This window comes from Malaya genurostris, chromosome 2, assembly GCF_030247185.1.
Source record: "Malaya genurostris strain Urasoe2022 chromosome 2, Malgen_1.1, whole genome shotgun sequence".
Lineage (NCBI taxonomy): Eukaryota > Metazoa > Arthropoda > Insecta > Diptera > Culicidae > Malaya > Malaya genurostris.
In genome coordinates this window covers 304,264,281-304,292,186 of record NC_080571.1, presented here as the reverse complement: position 1 = coordinate 304,292,186, position 27,906 = coordinate 304,264,281, and the positions used below count along the sequence as shown (strand labels likewise).

Genomic DNA, 27,906 nt, shown 5'->3' with positions numbered 1-27,906 from the left:
ACGTGGGATTTGGCCAGGTGCCGAAAAAGTCCCTGGTACAGCAAGTTCAGCCAAAACAAGAGCGCGAAAACTGTATAACCGCATTCTACAGAATAAAGACGGATGCATCCTGATCGACGACGAAACCTACGCCAAGGAAGACTCTTGAGCGCTGCCCGGACCGCAATATTATACGAAATCGGTGACGCCACGGTGGCGATGGAAAAGTTTGGGCAGAAGGTGTTGGTCTGGCATGCAATTTGTAGCTGTGGTTTGCGGTCGTTGATTTTTTTTCACGAAGGGCACAATTAACGCCCAGGTGTACGAGTAAGAATGTTTGAAGAAGAGAATGCTGCCACTGTACAGAAAGCATAAGGCTCCTCCTTTCTTCAGGCCGGATTTGGCTTCAGCCCGCTACGCCAACTCCGTTCTACAGTGGTTGTCAAAAAATAATGTACAATTCGTGGAAAAGGACATCAACCCACCGAACTGCCCGGATTTTCGGCCAATTGAAAGATATTGGGCAATTGTCAAGCGACACTTTCGGAAGGAAGGTACAGTGTCCCAAAACATGCAGGAGTTAAAAAAAACTGGACAGCTGCCACCATGAAAGTCACAAAAGTAACTGTGCAGAATTAAATGAAGAATGTTAAGTCCAAAGTGCGAGCGTTTCACGGAAACTAGGATTTTATTTTTCTACAATATATCGAAAACTGATGTCAAAATATGTTTTTTTTTCGCTTTTTTATTCAATAATCAATGTTGCCAACTACTTTTTGATACACTCCTTATAGAGTGATATGCACCAAAAAATAGTCACTCACTATTCTCAGAGATGGCCAAACCGATCTTCGATCTTCCCAAACATAGGCTCAAACGAAAGGTCTTATGGCCCATAGCTTGATGTTGAATTTCATCTCTATCCGACTTTCGGCTCCGAAATTACAAGGTTATATGTGATTTTCACAAACTAAGATTCAAATAAAAGGTCTTGCAATTCTTGAATTTTTGTTGTCGAAAAGTTGATCCTGATCTAACATCCGGTTCCGGTATTAAAGCGCGATGAGCGGAAAATTTTTATGAGTATTTTTTCACAAACAATGGCGGAACGTCATACAAAATGACAATGCAAAACCGGTACGCATCGGTACGTATTAGGGGGAAGAATAAAATGTCACCACCTTTGCGAACGAAACACACAGCGTGTTTTGTTCAATTTCGTATAGCATTCAGGGTTGCCAAATTTAAATCTATATTTTTCAGGAGAACTACTATTTGAATAGAGGTAGCGTTAATTGTAATATAATTGGCAATCATCTCTTTTTGCTATGTTACATTGTGGCCAAGGCCACCATATTGCCATCTTATCAGAATAAATTTTAAAAAACGTAAAGAATTACGTTAAAATAATTGTAAGAAAAGTTAATATAGATAAACCGTCATGAGCAGATGGAACCATTTGTAATGTTTACCTTCCTTGATATTCTCTTTTATGCAATTTGTACGCACTTGTTAATATTATCACAAAATCATGATACCGATTTCATTCATGAGAAATTGCCAAATGAAAATTGGCCCTTATGGCTATGTGTCCTATACCATTCGACACAGCTCATCCAGTATGTGTATGTATGTATGTATGTATGTATGTATGTATGTATGTATGTATGTGTGTGAGTACATGTCAATTAATTTCGCTCATTTTTCTCATTAATTGCTATTGAATCTGATCAGACTTAAAAAAAATAAATCGAAAACCTTGCGTCTCCATCAAGTTATCATCAGATGGAGACGCAAGGTATTTAGTTCTAAAATCACATGCCCTTAGAACTTAATACCTTACTTGAGAAAGAATTTCATTCCTAAAGTTATTTACACACGCCCGTACGACTGTTTCGATTAAGCTAGTGATGGTGTAGGGAAACAGTTCGTTTGAACGCATTAGTGAACATGTGAGAGAAACATGAATCAGAACCAATGAATTGATAAATATTTAGGTTTTAATATACGGTTTATAATTTTTATTTATTAACTGATAAGTAATTTTACATTTATTGTATTCAAATCAAATAAATCAATATCATTGCCGTTTCAACCTTCCGAGCGAACGGATGTGATTTGGATTTACTGCGAAAGCATTGAAAACTAGTTGTGTGTGTGTGATAAAGTGGTCGGACGATCGAAACGATATTGTGTGATAGACAATAGTGCTTTTTCCTCTGAGAGGTTTTTTTCGCATTATATAATAGAACAGTGCCTTATTGTGAGCGGTGGATCGAAACGGTACCGTTAGCCGGTTATTGTTTCGGCGATCAAGGCCAAGTGTGCGGATTATAAACAAGCGGCCATTGTGTGAGGATTATAAATAAGTGTGCTTTTTCCTCTCGGAGGTTTTTTGCACATCATCAAAGCGGCGATACGCCGACCGACGAAGACCAGCTTGGTGTCCCCCGTTGGATCTTAAGTTAAGTACCATTACTTCGATTATTCGTTTTTGACCATTATATTTCCCCCCGAATTACTTGTTTCTGCGCGGAAGTAGTTCCGCGACATGTCTAATTTAAGTCCTGGCCCCCCCGCTCCCGATGTTCAAATGGAGACTTCCCTTGTCTGTAAAATGTCCCGCATAAAGAGCTATCCTGATGGGCTCGCACTACCGGCCGGGCCTTACGCGGTCTATTTCCGGACCAAATCAAAAGAAAAAAATTTAAATATTTTAAAAATATCGCGAGACCTGTTTTCGCGATATAATACTATAAAAAGTATTGATAGAATACGGCCAGACAAGCTCAGGGTCCTGTTTACCAGCTCTAAACAGGCTAATGAGCTTGTTCAAAAGGATCCCTTTACGCAGGAGTACCGCGTCTACGTGCCCGCTCGCGAAGTAGAAATCGACGGTGTGGTCACCGATGCGAGTTTGACTTGCGAGGATATTCTTAAGTACGGGGCGGGTTGTTTTAAAGACCCCTCACTTAAGAATGTCAAGATACTGGATTGCAAGCGATTGCATTCAGTATCGATCGCAGGGGATGGAACAAAGTCTTATCCTCAATCAGACTCTTATCGTGTGACCTTCGCCGGCACTGCTTTGCCCAACTACATCCTCTTGGACCGGGTTCGTTTGCCTGTTCGTTTATTTGTACCCCGGATAATGAATTGTACCAATTGCAAACAACTGGGGCATACAGCTACCCATTGCAGCAATAAGCCACGTTGTGCTAACTGTGGGGAAGCTCATGCGGACGGCTCTTGCGGTAAGGATGCTGAAAAGTGTCTCTACTGTAAGGAGGGTCCACATGACCTCTCTGATTGTCCCGCTTACAAACTGCGAGGTGATCGAATGAAGCGTTCCCTAAAGGAGCACTCCAAGCGTTCCTTCGCAGAGATGCTTAAAAGTGCCACCCCTCCTAAACAGACAACGAATCCATATGCTTGCTTGTCGACTGACGAGAGCGATTCTGACGACCCTTTGGAAGGTCCATCTTCAACGGTCCCTCATAGCTGTAGGAAAAGAATGAATAAATCTTCTCATAAGCTACCTAGTAAGGGTTCGAAGGTGTCTTCCGAAGGGCTTCGAAAAGTTACAGCTAACGGGAATCGGGAAAAATCACCGAAGCAAAAAGCTCCTGGTCTCGGAAAACTCAATTCCGAGATGGAATTCCCACCACTTCCAGGGACTACAAAATCCCCAAGCGTCTCTAAAAATCCACCAGAGAACCAACTAGGTGCTGGACTTATAAAGTTCTCTGATGTTGTGGACTGGATTTTTACAACTTTCAATATTTCAGACCCTCTTAGAAGCATTTTAATTGCTTTCATGCCTACAGTAAAAACATATTTGAAGCAGTTGACTGCAAATTGGCCCCTTCTTTCAGCGATTGTATCTTTCGATGGCTAAATCATCCACCGAGGTCACGGATCTAATCACTGTTTTACAGTGGAATTGTAGAAGTATTATCCCAAAAATAGATTCATTTAAATTTCTAGTAAATAATCTGAAATGTGACGCATTTGCATTGTGCGAAACTTGGTTAACTTCTGAAATACCCTTAAACTCCCACGATTTTAACATTATTCGCCTGGATCGAGATGATCCCTACGGAGGAGTACTTTTAGGGATCAAAAAGTGCTATTCTTTTTATCGAATTAACCTCCCCTCGATACCAGGTATTGAAGTTGTCGCATGTCATGTTACAATCAAAGGTAAGGACCTTTGTATTGCTTCCATCTACATTCCCCCAAGAGCCTCGGTTGGGCATCGGCGACTCAGTGATATCATTGAGCTCCTTCCCGCACCGACGTTGGTTTTGGGAGACTTTAACTCACACGGTACGGGATGGGGCTGTCTTCACGATGATAACAGATCAGCTATGATCCATGATATCTGCGATAACTTCAATATGACAATATTGAATACGGGAGAAATGACACGGATTCCTGCACCACCAGCAAGACCAAGTGCGCTGGATTTATCCCTTTGCTCGACATCGCTACGGTTGGATTGCACGTGGGAGGTAATTCCTGATCCCCACGGTAGCGATCACCTACCGATCGTAATATCAATCACCAGCGGCTCAAAACCATCGAAGACAATCAATGTTTCGTACGACCTCACACGAAATATTGATTGGAATAGCTATGCGACCTCGATATCTGAGAAACTTGAAAGAACTCAACAACTTCCTCCGGAGGAAGAGTACACGTTTTTGGCTGGCTTGATTCTCGACACCGCGACTCAAGCTCAGACGAAACGTGTACCCGGCGCGAAAACTAACATCCGTCCTCCCAACCCGTGGTGGGACAAAGAGTGCACAAATTTAAACGCGGAGAGAGCCTCCGCGTATAAAATATTCAGAAAAAATGGAACACCTGATAATTACCGGAATTACGCGGCGTTAGACGTTAAAACTAAGAACTTGATTAGAGCCAAGAAACGCGGTTACTGGCGTCGGTTTATAGACGGCTTAACGAAAGAAACATCTATGAGCACTCTTTGGAACACAGCCCGACGAATGCGCAATCATAACACCACGAATGAAAGCGAGGAATATTCCAACCGCTGGATATTCGATTTCGCTAAAAAAGTATGCCCAGACTCTGTACCGGAACAGAAGATCACCCGCGCCGCGACACCAAACACAAACGAAACACCGTTTTCGATGGTAGAGCTCCCACTTGCACTCTTGTCATGTAACAATAAAGCCCCGGGATTAGACAGAATAAAATTCAACTTGTTGAAAAATCTGCCTGACCCCGCCAAAAGGCGCTTGTTGAGTTTATTCAATAAGTTCCTTGAGGGCAACATTGTTCCACATGACTGGAGACAAGTGAAAGTGATCGCCATTCAAAAACCAGGAAAATCAGCCACCGATCACAATTCGTATCGGCCGATTGCTATGCTTTCCTGTATCCGGAAATTGTTCGAAAAAATGATTCTCTTCCGTCTAGACAATTAGGTCGAAACTAATGGCTTACTTTCAGATACACAATTTGGTTTCCGCAGAGGCAAAGGAACGAACGATTGTTTAGCGTTGCTCTCAACCGAAATTCAAATGGCATTCGCTCGTAAGGAACAAATGGCGTCAGTTTTCCTAGACATCAAGGGGGCATTCTTATTCAATATCGTTAGTCTGGGTCCCTTCGCATTGTTCCATTCCGGGAAATGAAAAGGCAGACTCATTGGCTAAGGTGGGCGCATTAGAAGGTGATATTTATGAAAGACCAATCTGCTTCAATGAATTTTTCAGTATTTCTCGTCAGAAAACTCTCGAAAGTTGGCAAACTTCATGGACGAATGACGAACTGGGACGATGGCTACACTCCATTATTCCTAAGGTATCAACGAAACCGTGGTTCAAGGGGATGAACGTGAGTCGTGATTTCATTCGCGTTATGTCACGGCTCATGTCAAATCACTATACATTCAACGCACATCTCCGGCGTATCGGGATCATGGAGAACGGGCTCTGCACCTGTGGCGACGGTTATCAGGACATCGAGCATGTCGTGTGGTCGTGCGTAGAGTATCGCGACGCCAGGTCGAAGCTACTGGAATCCCTCAGGGCCCGAGGTAGACCGCCTGAAGTTCCGGTTCGGGATGTGTTGGCGAGTCGGGATAGCTCATATATGCTTCTGATATACGAGTTTCTCAAACACATTAATATACAAGTGTAATCTGTTACATCTGGCTTAGAAAGTTCCTCCTATTTATCGACGTTGTTTCAACTGTGGCTAAGAATAATCTTCACCTGCAGGTTCGACACTAACTTCCGCCGATTATCCCGATTCCTCATCTGTCCACCATCTTCATCGGAACTAACAAGATCTTTGTGCTGTCACTAACCTTTTCGCTTCCCCCCTCCCCGTCTCTTCACCATCTCGATGTCAACTAATTAGATCTTTGTCGTTTTAGTCAATTCATTCCCATATCCCCTTTTTACTCCGTTTTCCGCAATATTTACTTCGCTATTTTTTTTTTCTCATTTTCTTCTGTAACAACACCATCATCGCCCACGGAAACTTACCAACAGCATGCGGGCCACCCGCCGGGTATTCGTAACCTGGGGGTGTTTCCCGCGGACCCACACGGACCGAAGAATGCGGCCAACATGAACATTCACCAACGCCATATGGAAGACTCTCATGAAATATTCAATTCACCGGCCACTGCCGATCACCAGCTGAAGGCTGGATCTGCCAAAGTCAACCATTGCGACCCAAATATGACATTACTCAATGATACAACCCTAGTTTTAAGTTAGTCGTAAATTAAAATTAGTAAAAGCCCTTGGCATCTTAGAGCTTAAGCAGTGTGCCTTAAACATTATATTCTTGAATAAAAAAAAAAAAAAATAAATCAATAAATATTGTGTGGGTTCAAATAAACAATCTGTTGGTCCCATAGGTTGCTATTGAATTTGATCATGCTTTCATAGGGTAAAGTGTAAAATTTCAAACCGTTATTTAGTGCGACAATGCAAAATAAAGTTAATTTTTAGTGACTTGACATAACTGCTTACAATTTGAAAAAGTTATGCTAGTTTATACACAAAAAAAAATTTCTAGCTCTATTCAAGTTTGAAACAAATATTCTTGACAGAATCTTTTAGTAATAATATAAGTATATGAGAACATCACTACACCTTAGGTGGATTAAAAAATGTTTTTCGTAATATTATCAATATTATTTCGTCGATGTTTAACACTGTTCAGTGCTATTCCCTCAAATGCAAATGATCAGAAACGGAAAGTTGGTATGAAAATTGTTTCGTAACCAAACTGCCGACAGTGCAACTTGATGGAGCAATTTTCTTAAAACGCTATCTTGAAATGAAGATTGCTTTTCTCTCTAAACAAAATGAATGATCCTAAGGAACGCAAAAAGCAATGAACAGAATGTTGTTGTCAATTTTGTTTAGTTTTAGCAGTTTCTTTCCCAAACAGTAACAACTACAGATCAGTATCAGTGATCGCAATCAACTTCTGAATAACGGATCTGGATAATCTGATTACACAATTAGGTGAATTTAAACAGGTTTTTGTTAACTGAAATCGTTGCGAATGTCAAAACTGATCAAAGCATTTTGTGGTATTATGACGTTTAGCAATAGCGTCAGGTTAGACGTTGCACTTTGGTAAAATAGAAGAAGATCATTTGTGGGTTAGCCAAATTTTGTGCTAGGGCACATAACCGTTTTTATTCTTTTTACGTTTCGTCTTTGACTCATCAGTGCAGAGCAGTTCAAAATTGAACTGATTAGTGCTAAACTCGGCAGTTCAATTTGAACTGCTAAGCAGACGTAAAGTTTCTGCTACTTACAGAACAACGTTTGTTTGTTTTTCAACGGAGTGCAATGTCTTTTCTGACGTGTCGAACCACCATACATGCATCGGTCAGAAATAGTCGAAAACACGTTTTCGTTCGGCACGTCAGAAAAGGCACTCCGTTGCAGAACAAAAAGTGTTCTGTAAGAAGCAACAACTTTACGTCTGCTGAGCGGTTCGAATTGAACTGCTGAGTTTAGCACTAAGCAGTTCAATTTGAACTGCTCTGCACTGATGAGTCAAAGGCAAAACGTAAAAATAATAGAAAAAAGAGTTTTGCAAGTAGAATTAACTTTACGTCTGTCTGCTGAGTGGTTGACGTCGAACTGCTAAGTCACGTTAGCCGTTCAATATAAACAGCTAATACACTAGCGAGTTGAAGTTTTTTAGGCAAATCATCACAACTGTACAAGAAATAAAGACGTCAAAAATTAGAGACAGGATCAATCAAGTAATAGGACAAACTTTTATGAGTGTGCATTATCTTTCCGTCGAAAGAGAGAAGCGGGTGATTTTTTCCCGATCTTTTGAATATTGTACGTTGCAGTGTTTTGCGCAATGTTAGGAAAGTTTGCGTGAACATCATTTCATGAATAGCTGTGATTTTGATACACTTGTATTTTCATTTGTGTTCCAAAGCGGGGAATCTTAAATTAAATCGGTTCATGGAAAAAGTTTATATTATTTGGAATTTGCTTCGTAAAAAATAGTTTTGTGTAACAAATATAGTTGAAAAAAAAATAGAGAACATGTCGGAATGGATTTGACGAGTAGGTGCCGGAAAAGGATGATTGAAGTCGTTACGAAACCAAAAGATGTCGCCAATCTTGTCTATCAGTATCTTTTGAAAACCATTGGAATAAGGGTATTTTTGGAACGAAATTGACCACTACATGGCAGGAAACGATGTTTGAAGTCGTTTCAAGATTAAAAATGGTCACTTCGAACATTTCCAGAAAGTATTATTTCCGAAACAAATTCGGACGAGTGTCGGATGAATTTTTTCTAAAGTTCGTTTGTACTTGTCATTACTGAATTACATGCTCGAAAAAAAAAAATTACATGAAACAACGCTCGTTATTGTTTAAAACAATAAAAATTCGAGATATGTACAATTAAATTCTGCCCATTCTTCCATATGGTTAATTTTGAAAAGGCACCCCATAGTAGAGTAAGGCGTATTCAGCACAAAAAAAAACATTTCCGTTTAGGTTTCTAGCGTAGTTGTAATCGCAGGAGTAGCGTAATTGGATGCTAAAAGCTTTGTTTGTATTACATCATACAAAGTAAATCGAAATCAAAAACGATTAGAACACAGATCATTGAACATTTATGTCAGGCTGGGGGGCCTAAAAATAAATCGATTTTTTTTTTGTGAAATAAATTTTACCTACCAAACCAAGATTGCGTGTATCGCGGTCGGATCCTCCAAAGCGACCATCCGTTCCCTTTGACTGAAAAACCGTCCAACTTTGTTGGCAGAAAATCAATATTTAACTACAACCTTGACTCCTCGAATAGAAACATAAATTCTGTCCAGAAGTCTTATCCCGTCCTTTCTCTTTCGTCGCACCCACCGGTTCCTGCCTTTCGGGGGTTCGAACCTCACGCACCGCCGCATAATCAAACATTGGCCTCGCATTGTTTCGAAACCGACTTTCACTTTCCTCTCCGATCCGGTCTAGCTGATGCGAAGGATTGGCTGTATCGTCCATCCCTACCGAGTGTTGCGCCTCAGACATCGGGAACTGGCCAAGAACCATAACAAAGAAATGAAAATTTCACCCAAATGCAGCGAGATGGAACGAGCTGTAGCGAGATGGGGAAGAGTAACAGATTCTGCTTCCTATATCGTGACGTAGACGCGGTTGGTTGTGGAGAGGACATGAGAGGAGATGAACCACGAAGAAACGAACGAAAACAATCAATTCGTCACGCAGGATCTGCACTAGCCATCTGGTGCGTTTGGGTGTTCCTAGTATATAAAGACAGACAGGTAAGGTAACCGCACCCATATCGATCGCAGTTCATTTATTTGTTTCGCTTATTAAAACAATTGTAAAAATATTCCACGTTTAATACATCAAATTTGTTTCCGTCTCTTAAGTCCGAAGCAAACATATTGACCTCTATTGCAGTTCAACCTGCCAATTGAATGTCACGTAAAGAATTAAAAACTTTGCGACCTATACTAATGATGTTACTGCAGGAGCAATGGCCCTACCTATCTGTATATCCTTAAACTATTCTTATTGAATATGCCGCCAGCATCGAGATCCAATATGGGCCGATGCAGAAAATAAAGCAAAGACGAAGTATCGAGGTTAACTTTTCGGAACTCTGGGAAAACCTGACACAGAGAAACACGATGCGTAACGAATTGGCAAAATAACTTTCTTGCGTCAGAGTGTCACTGAGAGGGATGGCCCCAAAACTCCTTCTCCTCCTCCTCCTCCACCTGGGAGTGGTAGTGGATCCACGAACTAGCGCGCTCTGGTATTGTTTTACCCAGTGGTGCGTCGGATTGCTTCGAATAAATTTTATGTTTTTTTTTGTCGTGGCACCGAGCAAAAAAAAAACGAAACGGGAGGAAAACTGGAGCAATTTCATTGCTGCTTTTCTTGTTCCACTTCCGAAGCAACCCGGTCCACGATAAATGACAGGCAGAGAAGCGTACACTAATTGACATGGGTTGAAGTTCTGAAGGGGTGCTGTCTGTTTAGAAAGTGACAGGAGTTCATAATCGTTGGCAATGTTGGCGAGAAAAACACGTAAAATATTTATGATTGGATTTGGCAGAACGAAATATAAATTGAAATCGAGATAGAAAAAAAATCTAAAAAGTTAGAGCTTTTTGTTTTTGGCAGAGGAGTCTTTATTCGATTGCTTGAACAATTATTTTACTAGAAAATTAAGTCTATCATAGTATTGAATTCAATGATTTGATATCTATGGAAAATGGCACAAGGATTACCATGTGCCAATGCCGGTGTGACATTCTACGAGCCGCTTTCTCGCTCTTCATTCCATTGGAAGTAGCGAATTTGTTTTTTTCCTTTCCTAGAACACTGATGAATGTGGGTTTACTTACGTGCGAGTGATGGTCGAAACTGGATCGCTTTTCGGAAACTTTCCACAGCCTCGGCGTACTCTTGTTGGGTTTGTAGTAAAATTCCTCTGAAATGAGAAAAAATCGGAATCAAAATCAGTATTGATGGTGGAAAAACAGATGCACTGATGGAGAAAATGGTGGGTGGGTAATGTCAGAGATATAACCGGATTGACGTGAACACGAATAAAATTGGCTCGCAGAAGCTGAAGCTGTGCCAGCAACGGCGAACGATAAATACAAGTTAAAATTGAGGCTAAATAAAAGACTTGTTTTATGAGTAAGTCTAATATCGAATATAATAACACACAACATTAGTATAGATTACTAGGTTTCGTCAGTCTTAATTTTCGAAATATAAAGATTATAATTTTAATTCTTTATATCTCTGTTCCGGTTTAATATAGAGACATTTTCAAAAATTTTATCATTGATTTATTGTGCAATTTTCAAGAATCTTGGTTGCTTATGAATTTTTTGAGCAACACAATACTTCATTGTAAGCTACCAAGGAAGATTCGAAGTGCATGAACCGAGCATATTCATTAGGAAATTCTTTCCTTTTCGCGCCTTTTCGGAACGACACTGAAACTAGTATGAAAATGTTCCACATCAATATCTTTATTTTTGCGTTGCATGTGAATGCGTTAGTAACGTTAGTAACGTTACCCACTTTTGTTCAATACGAAGTGCCAAGAAGAATCATACGCTTTTAAAAAAATGTTTGATGAATAATTCGTGCATTTTTTTTAATTTTTTCAAACTTAAAAATGCCCTAAGTCGAAAATTTTAAAAAAATTGAGATTATGGAAATAAATGATTTGATAATTATTTTCTTTCAACGATTTGTCTTGCTAAGGCGTAGAGCCGTATTGAGCTAGTTTTACATTTGATTAGTATCTAACGAGGAAAACAGATTAAAAAAATGATATGCGAATACCACTGTGTGATGAAAACCGCAGAAAAAACGCTACCGCAGAGGCGGGACTCGAACCCGTAGCTAGCTTCTAGCCGGGGAAATCGTTTTGCCAATTAAGCTACCCTGCATGTGAAACACACGAAAAAGCAGACTAATTGAAGGCTGAAACAACGGGCGTAGAGGTTGCTATAGTGAAATGACTACAATTGAGCGCCGTGGCGCCCGAGCACAGCTGAACATGCTCGGTTCTTTTGTTCAATTAGACTGTTTCTTCGTCTGTTTCACATGCAGGATAATTTAATTGGTAAATCGATTTACCCGGATAGGTGCTAACTACGTGTTCGAGTCCCGTCTCTGCGGTAGCTTTTTCGTGGTTTTCATTCATATATGTTTTTTCGAAGTCGATGTACTGTGTTTACTTGATTTTTACGCCAAATGTATGGTTTTTTGTAAAAAAAAATATACGAGCGTTAGACATGCCAGAAGAATTTGTTGGCCAGTTTTAAGGAATTTGTTCCATTTTCAATACACTTTAACAATAAACTCAATGTAATTATTTCGTTCTGTATGTTGATTATGCAGACAAAGTCTTTACAAATTGATTGGCGTGAGTCTCATGCTCTATTTTGATTAAATCAATTATTCGAAACTAAACGAATCAACTGAAATTTTGCACTTATGTTGATTTTGCATATGAAATTTAAACTTAAAAGGGTATTATTTTGGAATCAGCTGCATGAACCATGTTTTGTGATTGAATTTTCAATCAATTTTGGTCACAGAATGTATGTAAATATTATTTACAGTTTTAATTGACATCACTACATTACCGGTACAATATTACTGTATTACTGACTGTAAAACAAAAACATGCAAATTTTCGTGGAAACGAAAAATTACAAAATAATCTCGATTCCAACTCAACTGCGATGAAAGCAAATCGCGCTGAACAGCTTGGGTTCACAATAGCGTCAAAAATGGCACCTTAGGGGCTTTTAAGTTATGATAATTTCTTTTATGTTGATTAGTTATAAATTCAAGGATAGTAAGCATAGATTACGTTCATTTAATTATAGGTTTAATTATTTTAGGTTTAGGTTTAATTCATTTAAATGTAAGTTTAAGTTTTATATAAAGACTGTCCCAGAAAGTATGGACGCACTTTGATTTCGCTGTAAATAATTCATAAATAAATAATGTTAGATATTCAAATTTTATTCGATATATATATTTGACTACAATAACAGAATATTATTCTCAACATTTGCTACTTAGCCATTGTAGACTAGCTGGCGCACCTTCTTGCGAACGTTCCTCATTAAATTCCGTACAGACTTCTTGGCGACAAGTTTTGACACTTTTTTCCAATCTTTTTCGAACTGTTGAATGGTTTCGGCTGCCGAGACATGTTTTCTAAGACAACAGGATCCTTGTGGCTTCGAATCATGGGTAGAAGTCGTTTTTGTAAACATTCCTTGATGTATATTTCGCTGTTCATTGAAGCAGTGGTGATGAGAAGCAAAGTCCTGGCATTACATTCCTTTTGTGGAATTTGGCCTTTCTGTTTCAACAGACTTCGCAGGCGATTCTTAGTGTACAGAATCATTGCATTACTAGTACTATGGATCCTACTGACACTAAGAATCTTTTCAGGTCGGGGATCGAACATACGACAACTGGCTTGTAAGACCAGCGCCCTATGCATTGAACCACCAACCCGGGCAGTGGTGATGAAGGGTTTTGAAATCTTACCGCAGCTACAAATTGCTTGCCAGATCATAGCTTTCTTACCAAATTTTTCGACTTCAATCGATGTCTCGGACTGGTTTAACACTTGCCCTTCTCGCACCGTATAATATTGTGGACCCGGCAAGGATTTGTAATCGAGTTTCACGTAGGTTTCGTCGTCCATGATTATGTAGTTCAAATTTCCAACAAGAATCGTATGGTACAGCTTTCGAACCCTCGGCCTGATCGATGCTTCTTGTTTCGGACTACGTTTTGGTTGTTTCTGCTTCTTATAGGTTCGAAGATTCAAACGTTCTTTAGCACGAAGAACATTTGACTTCGAAGTGCCCACTTTTTTGGCCACATCCCGAACTGAAACCTCCTTCTTTTGCTTGAACGCCTTCAATATACGTTTATCCAACTGAGGGTTAGCAGGACCTTTTTGTCGACCCGTTTTCGGTTTATCCTCAGAAGTGTTATCCTCACCGAACTTCCTGATTGCATTTCGCACGGCTTTTTCACTTACTCCTTCCATTTTTGCTGTCTTTCTCAGTGACAGTCCGCGTTCTGTGCACCATTTGTACACAATTTTTTGACGTAGGCCTGCTGAAAGTTCACGCATTTCGAAACAAACTAATGAAAACGAATAAACAACTGCACAAGTGGTTAGAGAAGAGTGTAAACAACAGGACGCAGCCATAAAAATTGACAGATTCCTAACCATTACGAAATGTTAGCGGTTTTTGGTTGCGTCCATACTTTCTGGGACAGTCTTTATGTACAAGGCAAGTATCATCAACAATCGCGAAGCATGTAAGGTAGCTATGATTTGTTTCTACCCCTACACCGTATTCAACAAAAATCACACACCGGTGACAGAAATTTCTGTCTGTGCCGTGATTCTCTTTTCTTCGAAACGGTTGAAAACTCGGATTTATGTGTACTCTATGCCGATAGACGCGCTTGTTTTTTTTTTTCAAAACTAAGTTTCAGTCTTGGTTTTCGTTTTCTTTACTGCATGTATGAAATCGAACACCACACACAGCGTGCTTCGTTCGTAGAGGCGGTGTTGTGTTTCTTTTTTCCGTACCACCGCGTATACGTACCGGTAAGTTTTATAAGACGGTTTGAAAGTCACCTAGGGTGAAATTGAAGAGCGATGTATGGAATCATGAGGCCTTTCGAAGCTGGGGACTGGTATAGCCGGAATTAATATGTTTGGCCATTAACTCACAAGACCTATCGATTAGAATTTATTTGAGCCATCAGCAACCTTTTTTTTCGTGTTTTGCGTCACTGCTCTGTATAAATGCTTGAAATGTTCAACATCTATCCCGTAAACCCGGAACCGAAGTTCGGATCCAAATGCCATTCAAAAATTTTAAGAACCATAAGACCATTCATTTGAATCTAAGTTTGTAAAAATCGGTCACGGTAATTCGAAGAAAAATACACGTAGAAATGTGATAAAGCTTTAAGCATTTACAGTTCAGTCAATTTTGTTGCAATAGCCAACTGATTGTAAATGTTACTATATATCGATTTGGCCCGTATTTTCAATTATATATGATTGGAATTTTGTTTAATAGCGAGCAGTGATTTTATTTTGCCTGCTCTAAATCTAAGACACCATTTCCTAATCGGAGACGATGTGTTTGAAGAAGTTAGCGATGTATCATTTAGGAAGCATCGCTCTGATTGGTCATTCAATGCAAGAAGTTTCGTATTCTAGTAGGGGGCACACATTAATACAGAACGAGATAAAATTGTTATGAATTCTCGGTAGCCGCCCAAGTAGCAAATGTAACTTATTGAAATTTCAAGAGGTTCTACAATTGTTTTAGAATTGTTTTGTATGTTAGATATGTTCAAAAAGATTTTTAAATATATTAAAATCGGTTGTGCAACTTATACCTGTTAAGTTTTTCGATAATACCGAAAAAAATCATTATAGAACAATTTTAAGTATATCTAAAACAATTGTGCAGCGAATCACCAACTTGCTCACGTTGCACTAGTAGTCATAGAAGCTCTGCCAAAATTTTTACATCGTCATGTAAAAACGAAGTAACTAAAACAATTGTTCAACTTATCAAAAAATTTTCAAATGGCTGTCATAATTGTAACGGACTCAATATATGCCGAAATGACTGTAAATCTTTTGTGAAGGAAAAATAGTGAAATTTTGCTCTCCGCAAGGCAAAAAATGATAAGCCCAATTGAAAACCTCACAGAAAAACTATTTTGCTGCCGAGTCCGCCTTGTTTTGAGTTGACTGCCTCATGAAATTTGTGTGTGCAGTTTTCTTCATTTTTAGAAAAACAATTCGAAACTTGCAAATAAGTTGTACCAGATTTATCTGCTTGAAATGAACGTAAAACTTGCCGATATGAGAATATTATCATAAAAGTTTCAGAAATACAGCATTAGATATGCAATGAAAACAGAAATATAATTATTAATTTATATTCAGTTTTCATATCGCGAAAAAATGAACGGACCTGACATCACTTTTCAAAGGTATTGAATTAAAAGTAAAGTTCATAATAGTTACTCTCATAGTTATATATTACCGCTTGAGCAACTTGTTTTTGCAACTAAAGCACATGGGCTCACCCAGATCCTGTCAGCTTGGACCGAAATCAATCTTCAGCTCAGCAACGCCATCTCACCGCATCACATTCAATAGGTATATCATGTCAATTGCATGGGTGCGCAGTGCTGCTGTTTTTGCGCGCACGAATTTGAAATTTCTCTCCCCTACTTCTAAGTACGAGATTCGATGCGGACTCGCCTGAGGGCGCCATGCTCGCAAAAAAGGATGTTGCCAAATGAACAAATTGTTCGAGAAATGTAAGAGCTGGATACCTTGTTAATATGATGTCTTTGGCTCACCAAAATAATACTTACAGTGCGTAACACAAATGTCGGGTTCACTAAGATGAATGACTAAACTATATTGTTGTTTAAGTCAACTAGTTTGATAAAAATAAAAACAACTATTCTGATAAAAATAAAAACAAAAATTCCTCTTTTCAATATCTACATGTTTATATTTCGTTTCATTTAGGTAACATAAATCATTACGTTGGGTGAACCACTTTCTTTTCAACACACTGTTACCCTCGTTGCCATATTGGAAAATATTGAAGAAAAATTCATTTCAAGATTTTTCAGATTAATTGAAACATCAATATGGTAAAAATCGTCTGAATATGTGTATGAATGTTTGATCGCTTTCTTATAAATATTTTAAACACTCTCCCGATCATGTTAATTGAAAAGAATAGATTGTTATTTTCATAGAAATTTATGTGCAATCATCAAAACACGTACATTCAAAAGCGCTTGAAAATTTCAGGTGTACGAAGACATGTTTCACCATAAAAATGCAGTTCGTTGTCGATTTTCTATCTCCTAAAACGTAAAAGATCAATTCTACAATATGTAGTATTACCAATTATTTATGTGCAGAATGTTTTTAAAGTTCCATGTTTGTGTTACGGACAGTTGTATTGAAAATCAAATGTGAAACTTGTTCATTAGATATTATGTTTGCTATGTTTTTGTAAACATCAATTCAATTCTTGTTTACATTATGTAGTCGTTCCCATGAGTTTCACAATTGTTTTTTTGTTGATTTAATTGCTGCATTTGCAATGTGATCGATGTATGAGTTTTTGTATAAGTTGCACAATAATTGTGAATAAATGTTCGTGACAATTAAAGATATGTTGCACAACACAGAAAAATTGCGCTTTTCCCATAATACAACAGTTACTACAATCAGGAATCAGGAATCAGAACAAATTGGCTCGAATGGCACGTTCCCCTTGATATTTGGAGATTTGTGCCTTGCCATCCATATTATTTGTTTTCATCATTTTCCCGATGTGTTAGAGGGAGGGATCGAAGGGAAATGGTAAGGTTTGGACTAGGAGAATGGGGGAAATTGACGACACAAAAAAAAACATAGAAAGCAGAAGTAAATTCTGCACCCCTGAGGGATGCTGAACAATCTGCTGGGGATCACATTTAGTGAAAGCAGAAGTAAATTCTGAACCTTTGCGAGGTCCCGAACAGTCTGCTCTTAAAGCCTATTCAGGTTTGTTACTATGTACGTTTTTCTGATGAACGATACGTACATAGATTTTCTGAAAACCATAGTTCAGACGGAATTTTGTTTTCTCTAGAAGGCTCATTGAGTCATCGTCGATACTGCAGAAAAACATGCGTTTTCCCACAGTAACCGGACCCGCCTTGAGTAACATCCACCGATTCAACAAAATCCCCGGATTTTGCAGATCTAATCTCATCAGAACATCGGATTCAGCCAACCCTTCCTCAGTATCCCAAGGAATAGGAAGGCAAACCCGATTTTGATGTAGACTGTAGGGTTCAATAATGAACTTACTATCGCCAGCCTGCTGGTTTATCAAACCAAGCTTCTGCTTGAGCCAGGCACTGCTTATCTCATTCTCCGGAGAGAACCAGACGATGCCGTACCTAAGTCCACAGCCTTTGAAGCTTGGTATAAACTCCGTAGACGTCGTTGTGAAGAGACATTTGTTCAAGTCTCTTAATAAATGGGCTTTCAGGTCCTCAGTGAACATACCGTTCAACATCCGGACCTGAAAGCGCTCAGTTTGTTCGGACAAGTGGCCTCTAGAAGCAGAAGCCGCCTTTCCGAGAGCTTGTCTTTTGCGAATCTTCTTTTTTAGATTTCGCTCAAAGTTTTTACCTTTGTCTTCGCCTTCTGTTTCAACGGTGGAAGGCGAAGGACCGGGTTGAACATCCATCGCAGTCTGACTACTCTCGAATCCATTCCCTCTGACTTCCATATTCTGGTCGTTCCGACACTTTGTGACGGAACTCCCAGGTTTCTGGCCATCAGACGGTTCGGAATGAGAGCAGTCAGATGATTGGATGTATTTTGTATCCATTTTCCGAAAAATAAAAGAGAAAAAAGCGATACGAATTTAAAGCGTGAAAGCGCGCGAGGAAATACTCAACCTTTCGCTAGTGCGATCCAAAGTAAAAGAAAGCCGAAAGTCCGTTCCAAAAGAACAGAGTTGGATACTCACTAATACTTTAATCCTAATTAGGTAATCCCAAATTCTATGGCAGAGAATTTGTACGCAATTATATTCACAAGTAAATATAAATGCTTCGTATGGACGAGTGTGACAAACTGTCCAAATCTACACACACCGACCGAAGATACACTTGAAGTGTTAAATCGGAGTAATAAATTGTACACACAGTGGTGCAAACGTTCGAGACATGCTCGGCAAACCCGCAGCCCAACTGAAAACCCCAGAGCAGCCCCCCCAAAAGCTGTTATAAACCAACAGAACAATAAATACCACAGAGGTCAAAGTGCAAAAATGACATCTGATTTGCATCCAGTGCACTGTCTCCACAGCCAAGGGAAAAAGGAAGCGACCAGGACATCAATTTGAGCAGCACTGTTCGCGAGCAGTTCCCAAACCGTCCACACCGCGGTGTACAATTTAACACTCCTGTATCTATATAGAACAGCTAGCGCTGGCTTACCGCGCAGATTCCCTGCATGGCGCCAAGTAGTAAAAGGATATAATTTAAATCCAACGATCACACAGCGACAGATCGTGTGGAGATGAGCCAAAATGCTATTTACACATATAGCGAGTGCCCAAACAAAAAAGTTTGAAACTTTACTATCTTACCGGTATTGACCAGTACAAATAGTTTTACACCACCAGTTGCGATTGAAAGGCAACCGATTGGTGTGTATTTTGCATCTGTCACATACCTAAGTGCCCAAAGGCACCGAATGTAATGTGAAGATAGAGTGCAAAAACATTTATTTTTCCTCAGTGACACACATAGGAAGAATAAACGTACCTGAATGGTATGAGTTCATATCAAACCTGTATACTAGCCAAAGGGCTAATGGAATCCTATATACCGATGTTTGACCGGCAATATAATAAAAACACAAACACTGGCTTGCGAAGACGCGATGATCGAAGCGACCATGGCGAAAAAAGATCAGCAGCCATCAATTTGGCTGATCGGCACTTTAAAATATGCTGTTTCCAGCCACTAAAATGCACTCATTGCATCATTATAGGGTGCGACAACCCTTTAAAAACACTGAAACCACTTCTATAGCTTCCACTCGCGCAGTTTTCACTGTTTAAACCGACTTTTATTTCGGAGGGTGTTTGTGGTGTTGTGTCCACTACCCGATCCATCCAGTTTTTTTGTTTTTGCCTTTCTCTATAGAAAGGTATTAGAATTGCTGGAAAAACCGACTTTCGAACGGAGCCTCGGAGACCCATAGTGTTATATACCATTCGACTCAGCTCGACGAGATCGGAAAATGTCTGTGTGTGTGTGTGTGTGTATGTGTGTGTGTGTGTATGTGTGTGTGTGTGTATGTGTGTGTGTGTGTGTGCACTTTTCGAAGATATTTGAACGCGCTCAACTTTCTCAGAGATGGCTCAACCGATTTTAACAAACTTGGGCTCGTTTGAAAGCTACTATCGGGGCATTGATCAAGTTCGAAGATAAAATGGCTGTGACTTTTGGTTCCGGAGATATGATTGTATAAGTGACGTAACCGACAAAAAGCGTTGTATTTGAACGCGCTCAATTTTCTCAGAGATGGCTGAACCGATTTGAACAAACTTGGACTCGTTTGAAAGCTACTGGCGGGCCATTGATCAAGTTCGAAGATCAAATGGCTGTGACTTTTGGTTCCGGAGATATGATTGTATAAGTGAAGTAACCGACAAAAAGCGTTGTATTTGAACGCGCTCAATTTTCTCAGAGATGGCTGATCCGATTTTAACAAACTTGGGCTCGTTTGAAAGCTACTGTCGGGCCGTTGATCAAGTTCGAAGATCAAATGGTTGTGAATTTTGGTTCCAGATATATGATGGTATAAGTGACGTAACCGACAAAACACGTTGATTTTTACCGCTCTTGTATATATAAGGGTGCCAAAATTTTGGGATCAACTCTATTTTCGTAAAGTTCTAGTGCTCAAAAGTTTAAGCACCTCGAAAAAAGCCTTCATGCAAAATTTGACCTAAATCGGACATGCTTAAGGGGTGCTGCCCGGTGGTAAAGGTTTGACAATTATCGATCTTGAAAAAGCACCATAGGGGGGAGTACATGAAATTTCCAAAATCGAAAATTTTTTTTGATGCCAAAACTCTTAAAACTGCATAAAACATCGAAATTTAGTGTCATCTCAAAAAAAAATTTTTTTGAAAAAATCAACTTTCTGGGACTTAGAAAAATTTTCATATTTTTTCTAAGTCCCAAAAAGTCGATTTTTTCAAAAAAATTTTTTTTCGAGATGACACTAAATCTCGACGTTTCATGCAATTCTAAGCCTTTTGGCATCAAAAATTTTTTTTCGATTTCGAAAATTTCATGTACTCCCCCCTATGGTGATTTTTCAAGATATATGAAAATTTCACTAAGTGGACTAAGAAGGCTTTTTGCCTTTCTCTATAGAAAGGTATTAGAATTGCTGGAAAAACCGACTTTCGAACGGAGCCTCGGAGACCCATAGTGTTATATACCATTCGACTCAGTTCGTCGAGATCGGAAAATGTCTGTGTGTGTGTGTGTGTGTGTGTGTGTGTGTATGTGTGTGTGTGTGTATGTGTGTGTGTGTGTGTATGTGTGTGCACTTTTCGAAGATATTTGAACGCGCTCAATTTTCTCAGAGATGGCTGAACCGATTTGAACAAACTTGGGCTCGTTTGAAAGCTACTGTCGGGCCATTGATCAAGTTCGAAGATCAAATGGCTGTGATTTTTGGTTCAGGAGATATGATTCTATAAGTGACGTAACCGACAAAAAGCGTTGTATTTGAACGCGCTCAATTTTCTCAGAGATGGCTGAACCGATTTGAACAAACTTGGGCTCGTTTGAAAGCTACTGTCGGGCCATTGATCAAGTTCGAAGATCAAATGGCTGTGATTTTTGGTTCCGGAGATATGATTCTATAAGTGACGTAACCGACAAAAAGCGTTGTATTTGAACGCGCTCAATTTTCTCAGAGATGGCTGATCCGATTTCAACAAACTTGGGCTCGTTTGAAAGCTACTGTCGTGCCATTGATCAAGTTCGAAGATCAAATGGTTGTGACTTTTGGTTCCAGAAATATGATTGTATAAGTGACGTAACCGACAAAACACGTTGATTTTTACCGCTCTTGTATATATAAGGGTGCCAAAATTTTGGGATCAACTCTATTTTCGTAAAGTTCTAGTGCTCAAAAGTTTAAGCACCTCGAAAAAAGCCTTCATGCAAAATTTGACCTAAATCGGACATGCTTAAGGGGTGCTGCCCGGTGGTAAAGGTTTGACAATTATCGATCTTGAAAAAGCACCATAGGGGGGAGTACATGAAATTTCCAAAATAAAAAATTTTTTTTGATGCCAAAACTCTTAAAACTGCATAAAACATCGAAATTTAGTGTTATCCCGAAAAAATTTTTTTTTGAAAAAATCAACTTTCTGGGACTTAGAAAAATTTTCATATTTTTTCTAAGTCCCAAAAAGTCGACTTTTTCAAAAAAATTTTTTTTCGAGATGACACTAAATCTCGACGTTTCATGCAATTCTAAGCCTTTTGGCATCAAAAATTTTTTTTCGATTTCGAAAATTTCATGTACTCCCTCCTATGGTGATTTTTCAAGATATATGAAAATTCCACTAAGTGGACTAAGAAGGGTTTTTGCCTTTCTCTATAGAAAGGTATTAGAATTGCTGGAAAAACCGACTTTCGAACGGAGCCTCGGAGACCCATAGTGTTATATACCATTCGACTCAGTTCGTCGAGATCGGAAAATGTCTGTGTGTGTGTGTGTGTGTGTGTGTGTGTGTGTGTGTGTGTGTATGTGTGTGTGTATGTGTGTGTGTGTATGTGTGTGCACTTTTCGAAGATATTTGAACGCGCTCAATTTTCTCAGAGATGGCTGAACCGATTTGAACAAACTTGGGCTCGTTTGAAAGCTACTGTCGGGCCATTGATCAAGTTCGAAGATCAAATGGCTGTGATTTTTGGTTCAGGAGATATGATTCTATAAGTGACGTAACCGACAAAAAGCGTTGTATTTGAACGCGCTCAATTTTCTCAGAGATGGCTGAACCGATTTGAACAAACTTGGACTCGTTTGAAAGCTACTGTCGGGCCATTGATCAAGTTCGAAGATCAAATGGCTGTGATTTTTGGTTCCGGAGATATGATTCTATAAGTGACGTAACCGACAAAAAGCGTTGTATTTGAACGCGCTCAATTTTCTCAGAGATGGCTGATCCGATTTCAACAAACTTGGGCTCGTTTGAAAGCTACTGTCGTGCCATTGATCAAGTTCGAAGATCAAATGGTTGTGACTTTTGGTTCCAGAAATATGATTGTATAAGTGACGTAACCGACAAAACACGTTGATTTTTACCGCTCTTGTATATAAAAGGTGATTTTTTTGAGGTTAGGATTTTCATGCATTAGTATTTGCTCACATTTTTTGAGGTTATGATTTTCATGCATTATTATTTGCTCAGTATGCTCTGACATTTCATCATGAATAGACTTACGATCTGCCACAACGTCGAATTTTCAGTGAATGGGCCCTAGAAAAGTTGGCAGAAAATCCGCTTTTTTATCGACAAATTTTGTTCAGCGATGAGGCTCATTTCTGGTTGAATGGCTACGTAAATAAGCAAAATTGCCGCATTTGGAGTGAAGAGCAACCAGAAGCCGTTCAAGAACTGCCCATGCATCCCGAAAAATGCACTGTTTGGTGTGGTTTGTACGCTGGTGGAATCATTGGACCGTATTTTTTCAAAGATGCTGTTGGACGCAACGTTACAGTGAATGGCGATCGCTATCGTTCGATGCTAACAAACTTTTTGTTGCCAATAATGGAAGAACTGAACTTGGTTGACATGTGGTTTCAACAAGATGGCGCTACATGCCACACAGCTCGCGATTCTATGGCCATTTTGAGGGAAAACTTCGGAGAACAATTCATCTCAATAAATGGACCGGTAAGTTGGCCACCAAGATCATGCGATTTGACGCCTTTAGACTATTTTTTGTGGGGCTACGTCAAGTCTAAAGTCTACAGAAATAAGCCAGTAACTATTCCAGCTTTGGAAGACAACATTTCCGAAGAAATTCGGGCTATTCCGGCCGAAATGCTCGAAAATGTTGCCCAAAATTGGACTTTCCGAATGGACCACCTAAGACGCAGCCGCGGTCAACATTTAAATGAAATTATCTTCAAAAAGTAAATGTCATGTACCAATCTAACGTTTAAAATAAAGAACCGATGAGATTTTGCAAATTTTATGCGTTTTATTGTTTAAAAAAGTTCTCAAGCTCTTAAAAAATCACCCTGTATAAGGGTGCCAAAATTTTGGGATCAACTCTATTTTCGTAAAGTTCTAGTGCTCAAAAGTTTAAGCACCTCGAAAAAAGCCTTCATGCAAAATTTGACCTAAATTGGACATGCTTAAGGGGTGCTGCCCGGTGGTAAAGGTTTGACAATTATCGATCTTGAAAAAGCACCATAGGGGGGAGTACATGAAATTTCCAAAATAAAAAATTTTTTTTGATGCCAAAACTCTTAAAACTGCATAAAACATCGAAATTTAGTGTTATCCCGAAAAAATTTTTTTTTGAAAAAATCAACTTTCTGGGACTTCATATTTTTTCTAAGTCCCAAAGTCGATTTTTTCAAAAAATTTTTTTTTTCGAGATGACACTAAATCTCGACGTTTCATGCAATTCTAAGCCTTTTGGCATCAAAAATTTTTTTTCGATTTCGAAAATTTCATGTACTCCCCCCTATGGTGATTTTTCAAGATATATGAAAATTTCACTAAGTGGACTAAGAAGGCTTTTTGCCTTTCTCTATAGAAAGGTATTAGAATTGCTGGAAAAACCGACTTTCGAACGGAGCCTCGGAGACCCATAGTGTTATATACCATTCGACTCAGCTCGACGAGATCGGAAAATGTCTGTGTGTGTGTGTGTGTGTGTGTGTGTGTGTATGTGTGTGTGTGTGTGTGTATGTGTGTGTGTATGTGTGTGCACTTTTCGAAGATATTTGAACGCGCTCAATTTTCTCAGAGATGGCTCAACCGATTTTAACAAACTTGGGCTCGTTTGAAAGCTACTATCGGGGCATTGATCAAGTTCGAAGATAAAATGGCTGTGACTTTTGGTTCCGGAGATATGATTGTATAAGTGACGTAACCCACAAAAAGCGTTGTATTTGAACGCGCTCAATTTTCTCAGAGATGGCTGAACCGATTTGAACAAACTTGGGCTCGTTTGAAAGCTACTGTCGGGCCATTGATCAAGTTCGAAGATCAAATGGCTGTGATTTTTGGTTCCGGAGATATGATTCTATAAGTGACGTAACCGACAAAAAGCGTTGTATTTGAACGCGCTCAATTTTCTCAGAGATGGCTGATCCGATTTCAACAAACTTGGGCTCGTTTGAAAGCTACTGTCGGGCCGTTGATCAAGTTCGAAGATCAAATGGTTGTGACTTTTGGTTCCAGATATATGATGGTATAAGTGACGTAACCGACAAAACACGTTGATTTTTACCGCTCTTGTATATATAAGGGTGCCAAAATTTTGGGATCAACTCTATTTTCGTAAAGTTCTAGTGCTCAAAAGTTTAAGCACTCCGAAAAAAGCCTTCATGCAAAATTTGACCTAAATTGGACATGCTTAAGGGGTGCTGCCCGGTGGTAAAGGTTTGACAATTATCGATCTTGAAAAAGCACCATAGGGGAGAGTACATGAAATTTCCAAAATCGAAAATTTTTTTTGATGCCAAAACTCTTAAAACTGCATAAAACATCGAAATTTAGTGTCATCTCAAAAAAATTTTTTTTTGAAAAAATCAACTTTCTGGGACTTAGAAAAATTTTCATATTTTTTCTAAGTCCTAAAAAGTCGATTTTTTCAAAAAAAATTTTTTTCGAGATGACACTAAATCTCGACGTTTCATGCAATTCTAAGCCTTTTGGCATCAAAAATTTTTTTTCGATTTCGAAAATTTCATGTACTCCCCCCTATGGTGATTTTTCAAGATATATTAAAATTTCACTAAGTGGACTAAGAAGGGTTTTGCCTTTCTCTATAGAAAGGTATTAGAATTGCTGGAAAAACCGACTTTCGAACGGAGCCTCGGAGACCCATAGTGTTATATACCATTCGACTCAGCTCGACGAGATCGGAAAATGTCTGTGTGTGTGTGTGTGTGTGTATGTGTGTGTGTGTGTGTGTATGTGTGTGTGTATGTGTGTGCACTTTTCGAAGATATTTGAACGCGCTCAATTTTCTCAGAGATGGCTCAACCGATTTTAACAAACTTGGGCTCGTTTGAAAGCTACTATCGGGGCATTGATCAAGTTCGAAGATAAAATGGCTGTGACTTTTGGTTCCGGAGATATGATTGTATAAGTGACGTAACCCACAAAAAGCGTTGTATTTGAACGCGCTCAATTTTCTCAGAGATGGCTGAACCGATTTGAACAAACTTGGGCTCGTTTGAAAGCTACTGTCGGGCCATTGATCAAGTTCGAAGATCAAATGGCTGTGATTTTTGGTTCCGGAGATATGATTCTATAAGTGACGTAACCGACAAAAAGCGTTGTATTTGAACGCGCTCAATTTTCTCAGAGATGGCTGATCCGATTTCAACAAACTTGGGCTCGTTTGAAAGCTACTGTCGTGCCATTGATCAAGTTCGAAGATCAAATGGTTGTGACTTTTGGTTCCAGAAATATGATTGTATAAGTGACGTAACCGACAAAACACGTTGATTTTTACCGCTCTTGTATATATAAGGGTGCCAAAATTTTGGGATCAACTCTATTTTCGTAAAGTTCTAGTGCTCAAAAGTTTAAGCACCTCGAAAAAAGCCTTCATGCAAAATTTGACCTAAATCGGACATGCTTAAGGGGTGCTGCCCGGTGGTAAAGGTTTGACAATTATCGATCTTGAAAAAGCACCATAGGGGGGAGTACATGAAATTTCCAAAATAAAAAATTTTTTTTGATGCCAAAACTCTTAAAACTGCATAAAACATCGAAATTTAGTGTTATCCCGAAAAAATTTTTTTTTGAAAAAATCAACTTTCTGGGACTTAGAAAAATTTTCATATTTTTTCTAAGTCCCAAAAAGTCGACTTTTTCAAAAAAATTTTTTTTCGAGATGACACTAAATCTCGACGTTTCATGCAATTCTAAGCCTTTTGGCATCAAAAATTTTTTTTCGATTTCGAAAATTTCATGTACTCCCTCCTATGGTGATTTTTCAAGATATATGAAAATTCCACTAAGTGGACTAAGAAGGGTTTTGCCTTTCTCTATAGAAAGGTATTAGAATTGCTGGAAAAACCGACTTTCGAACGGAGCCTCGGAGACCCATAGTGTTATATACCATTCGACTCAGCTCGACGAGATCGGAAAATGTCTGTGTGTGTGTGTGTGTGTGTGTATGTGTGTGTGTGTGTGTATGTGTGTGTGTATGTGTGTGCACTTTTCGAAGATATTTGAACGCGCTCAATTTTCTCAGAGATGGCTCAACCGATTTTAACAAACTTGGGCTCGTTTGAAAGCTACTATCGGGGCATTGATCAAGTTCGAAGATAAAATGGCTGTGACTTTTGGTTCCGGAGATATGATTGTATAAGTGACGTAACCCACAAAAAGCGTTGTATTTGAACGCGCTCAATTTTCTCAGAGATGGCTGAACCGATTTGAACAAACTTGGACTCGTTTGAAAGCTACTGGCGGGCCATTGATCAAGTTCGAAGATCAAATGGCTGTGACTTTTGGTTCCGGAGATATGATTGTATAAGTGACGTAACCGACAGAAAGCGTTGTATTTGAACGCGCTCAATTTTCTCAGAGATGGCTGATCCGATTTTAACAAACTTGGGCTCGTTTGAAAGCTACTGTCGGGCCGTTGATCAAGTTCGAAGATCAAATGGTTGTGACTTTTGGTTCCAGATATATGATGGTATAAGTGACGTAACCGACAAAACACGTTGATTTTTACCGCTCTTGTATATATAAGGGTGCCAAAATTTTGGGATCAACTCTATTTTCGTAAAGTTCTAGTGCTCAAAAGTTTAAGCACTCCGAAAAAAGCCTTCATGCAAAATTTGACCTAAATTGGACATGCTTAAGGGGTGCTGCCCGGTGGTAAAGGTTTGACAATTATCGATCTTGAAAAAGCACCATAGGGGGGAGTACATGAAATTTCCAAAATCGAAAATTTTTTTTGATGCCAAAACTCTTAAAACTGCATA

General features: G+C 39.2%; 1 protein-coding gene across 3 annotated transcripts in view; it reads right to left on the bottom strand.

Annotated features, from left to right (window-relative positions):
• Positions 1–27,906, bottom strand: part of LOC131430893 (protein O-mannosyl-transferase TMTC2) — a 720,087-nt gene that overhangs the window by 98,401 nt on the left and 593,780 nt on the right. For all 3 annotated transcript variants that reach the window (XM_058596143.1, XM_058596144.1, XM_058596145.1), the window contains exon 7: positions 10,895–10,980. In XM_058596143.1, coding sequence (XP_058452126.1) covers positions 10,895–10,980 — 86 coding nt within the window. The remainder of the gene's footprint in view (positions 1–10,894; positions 10,981–27,906) is intronic.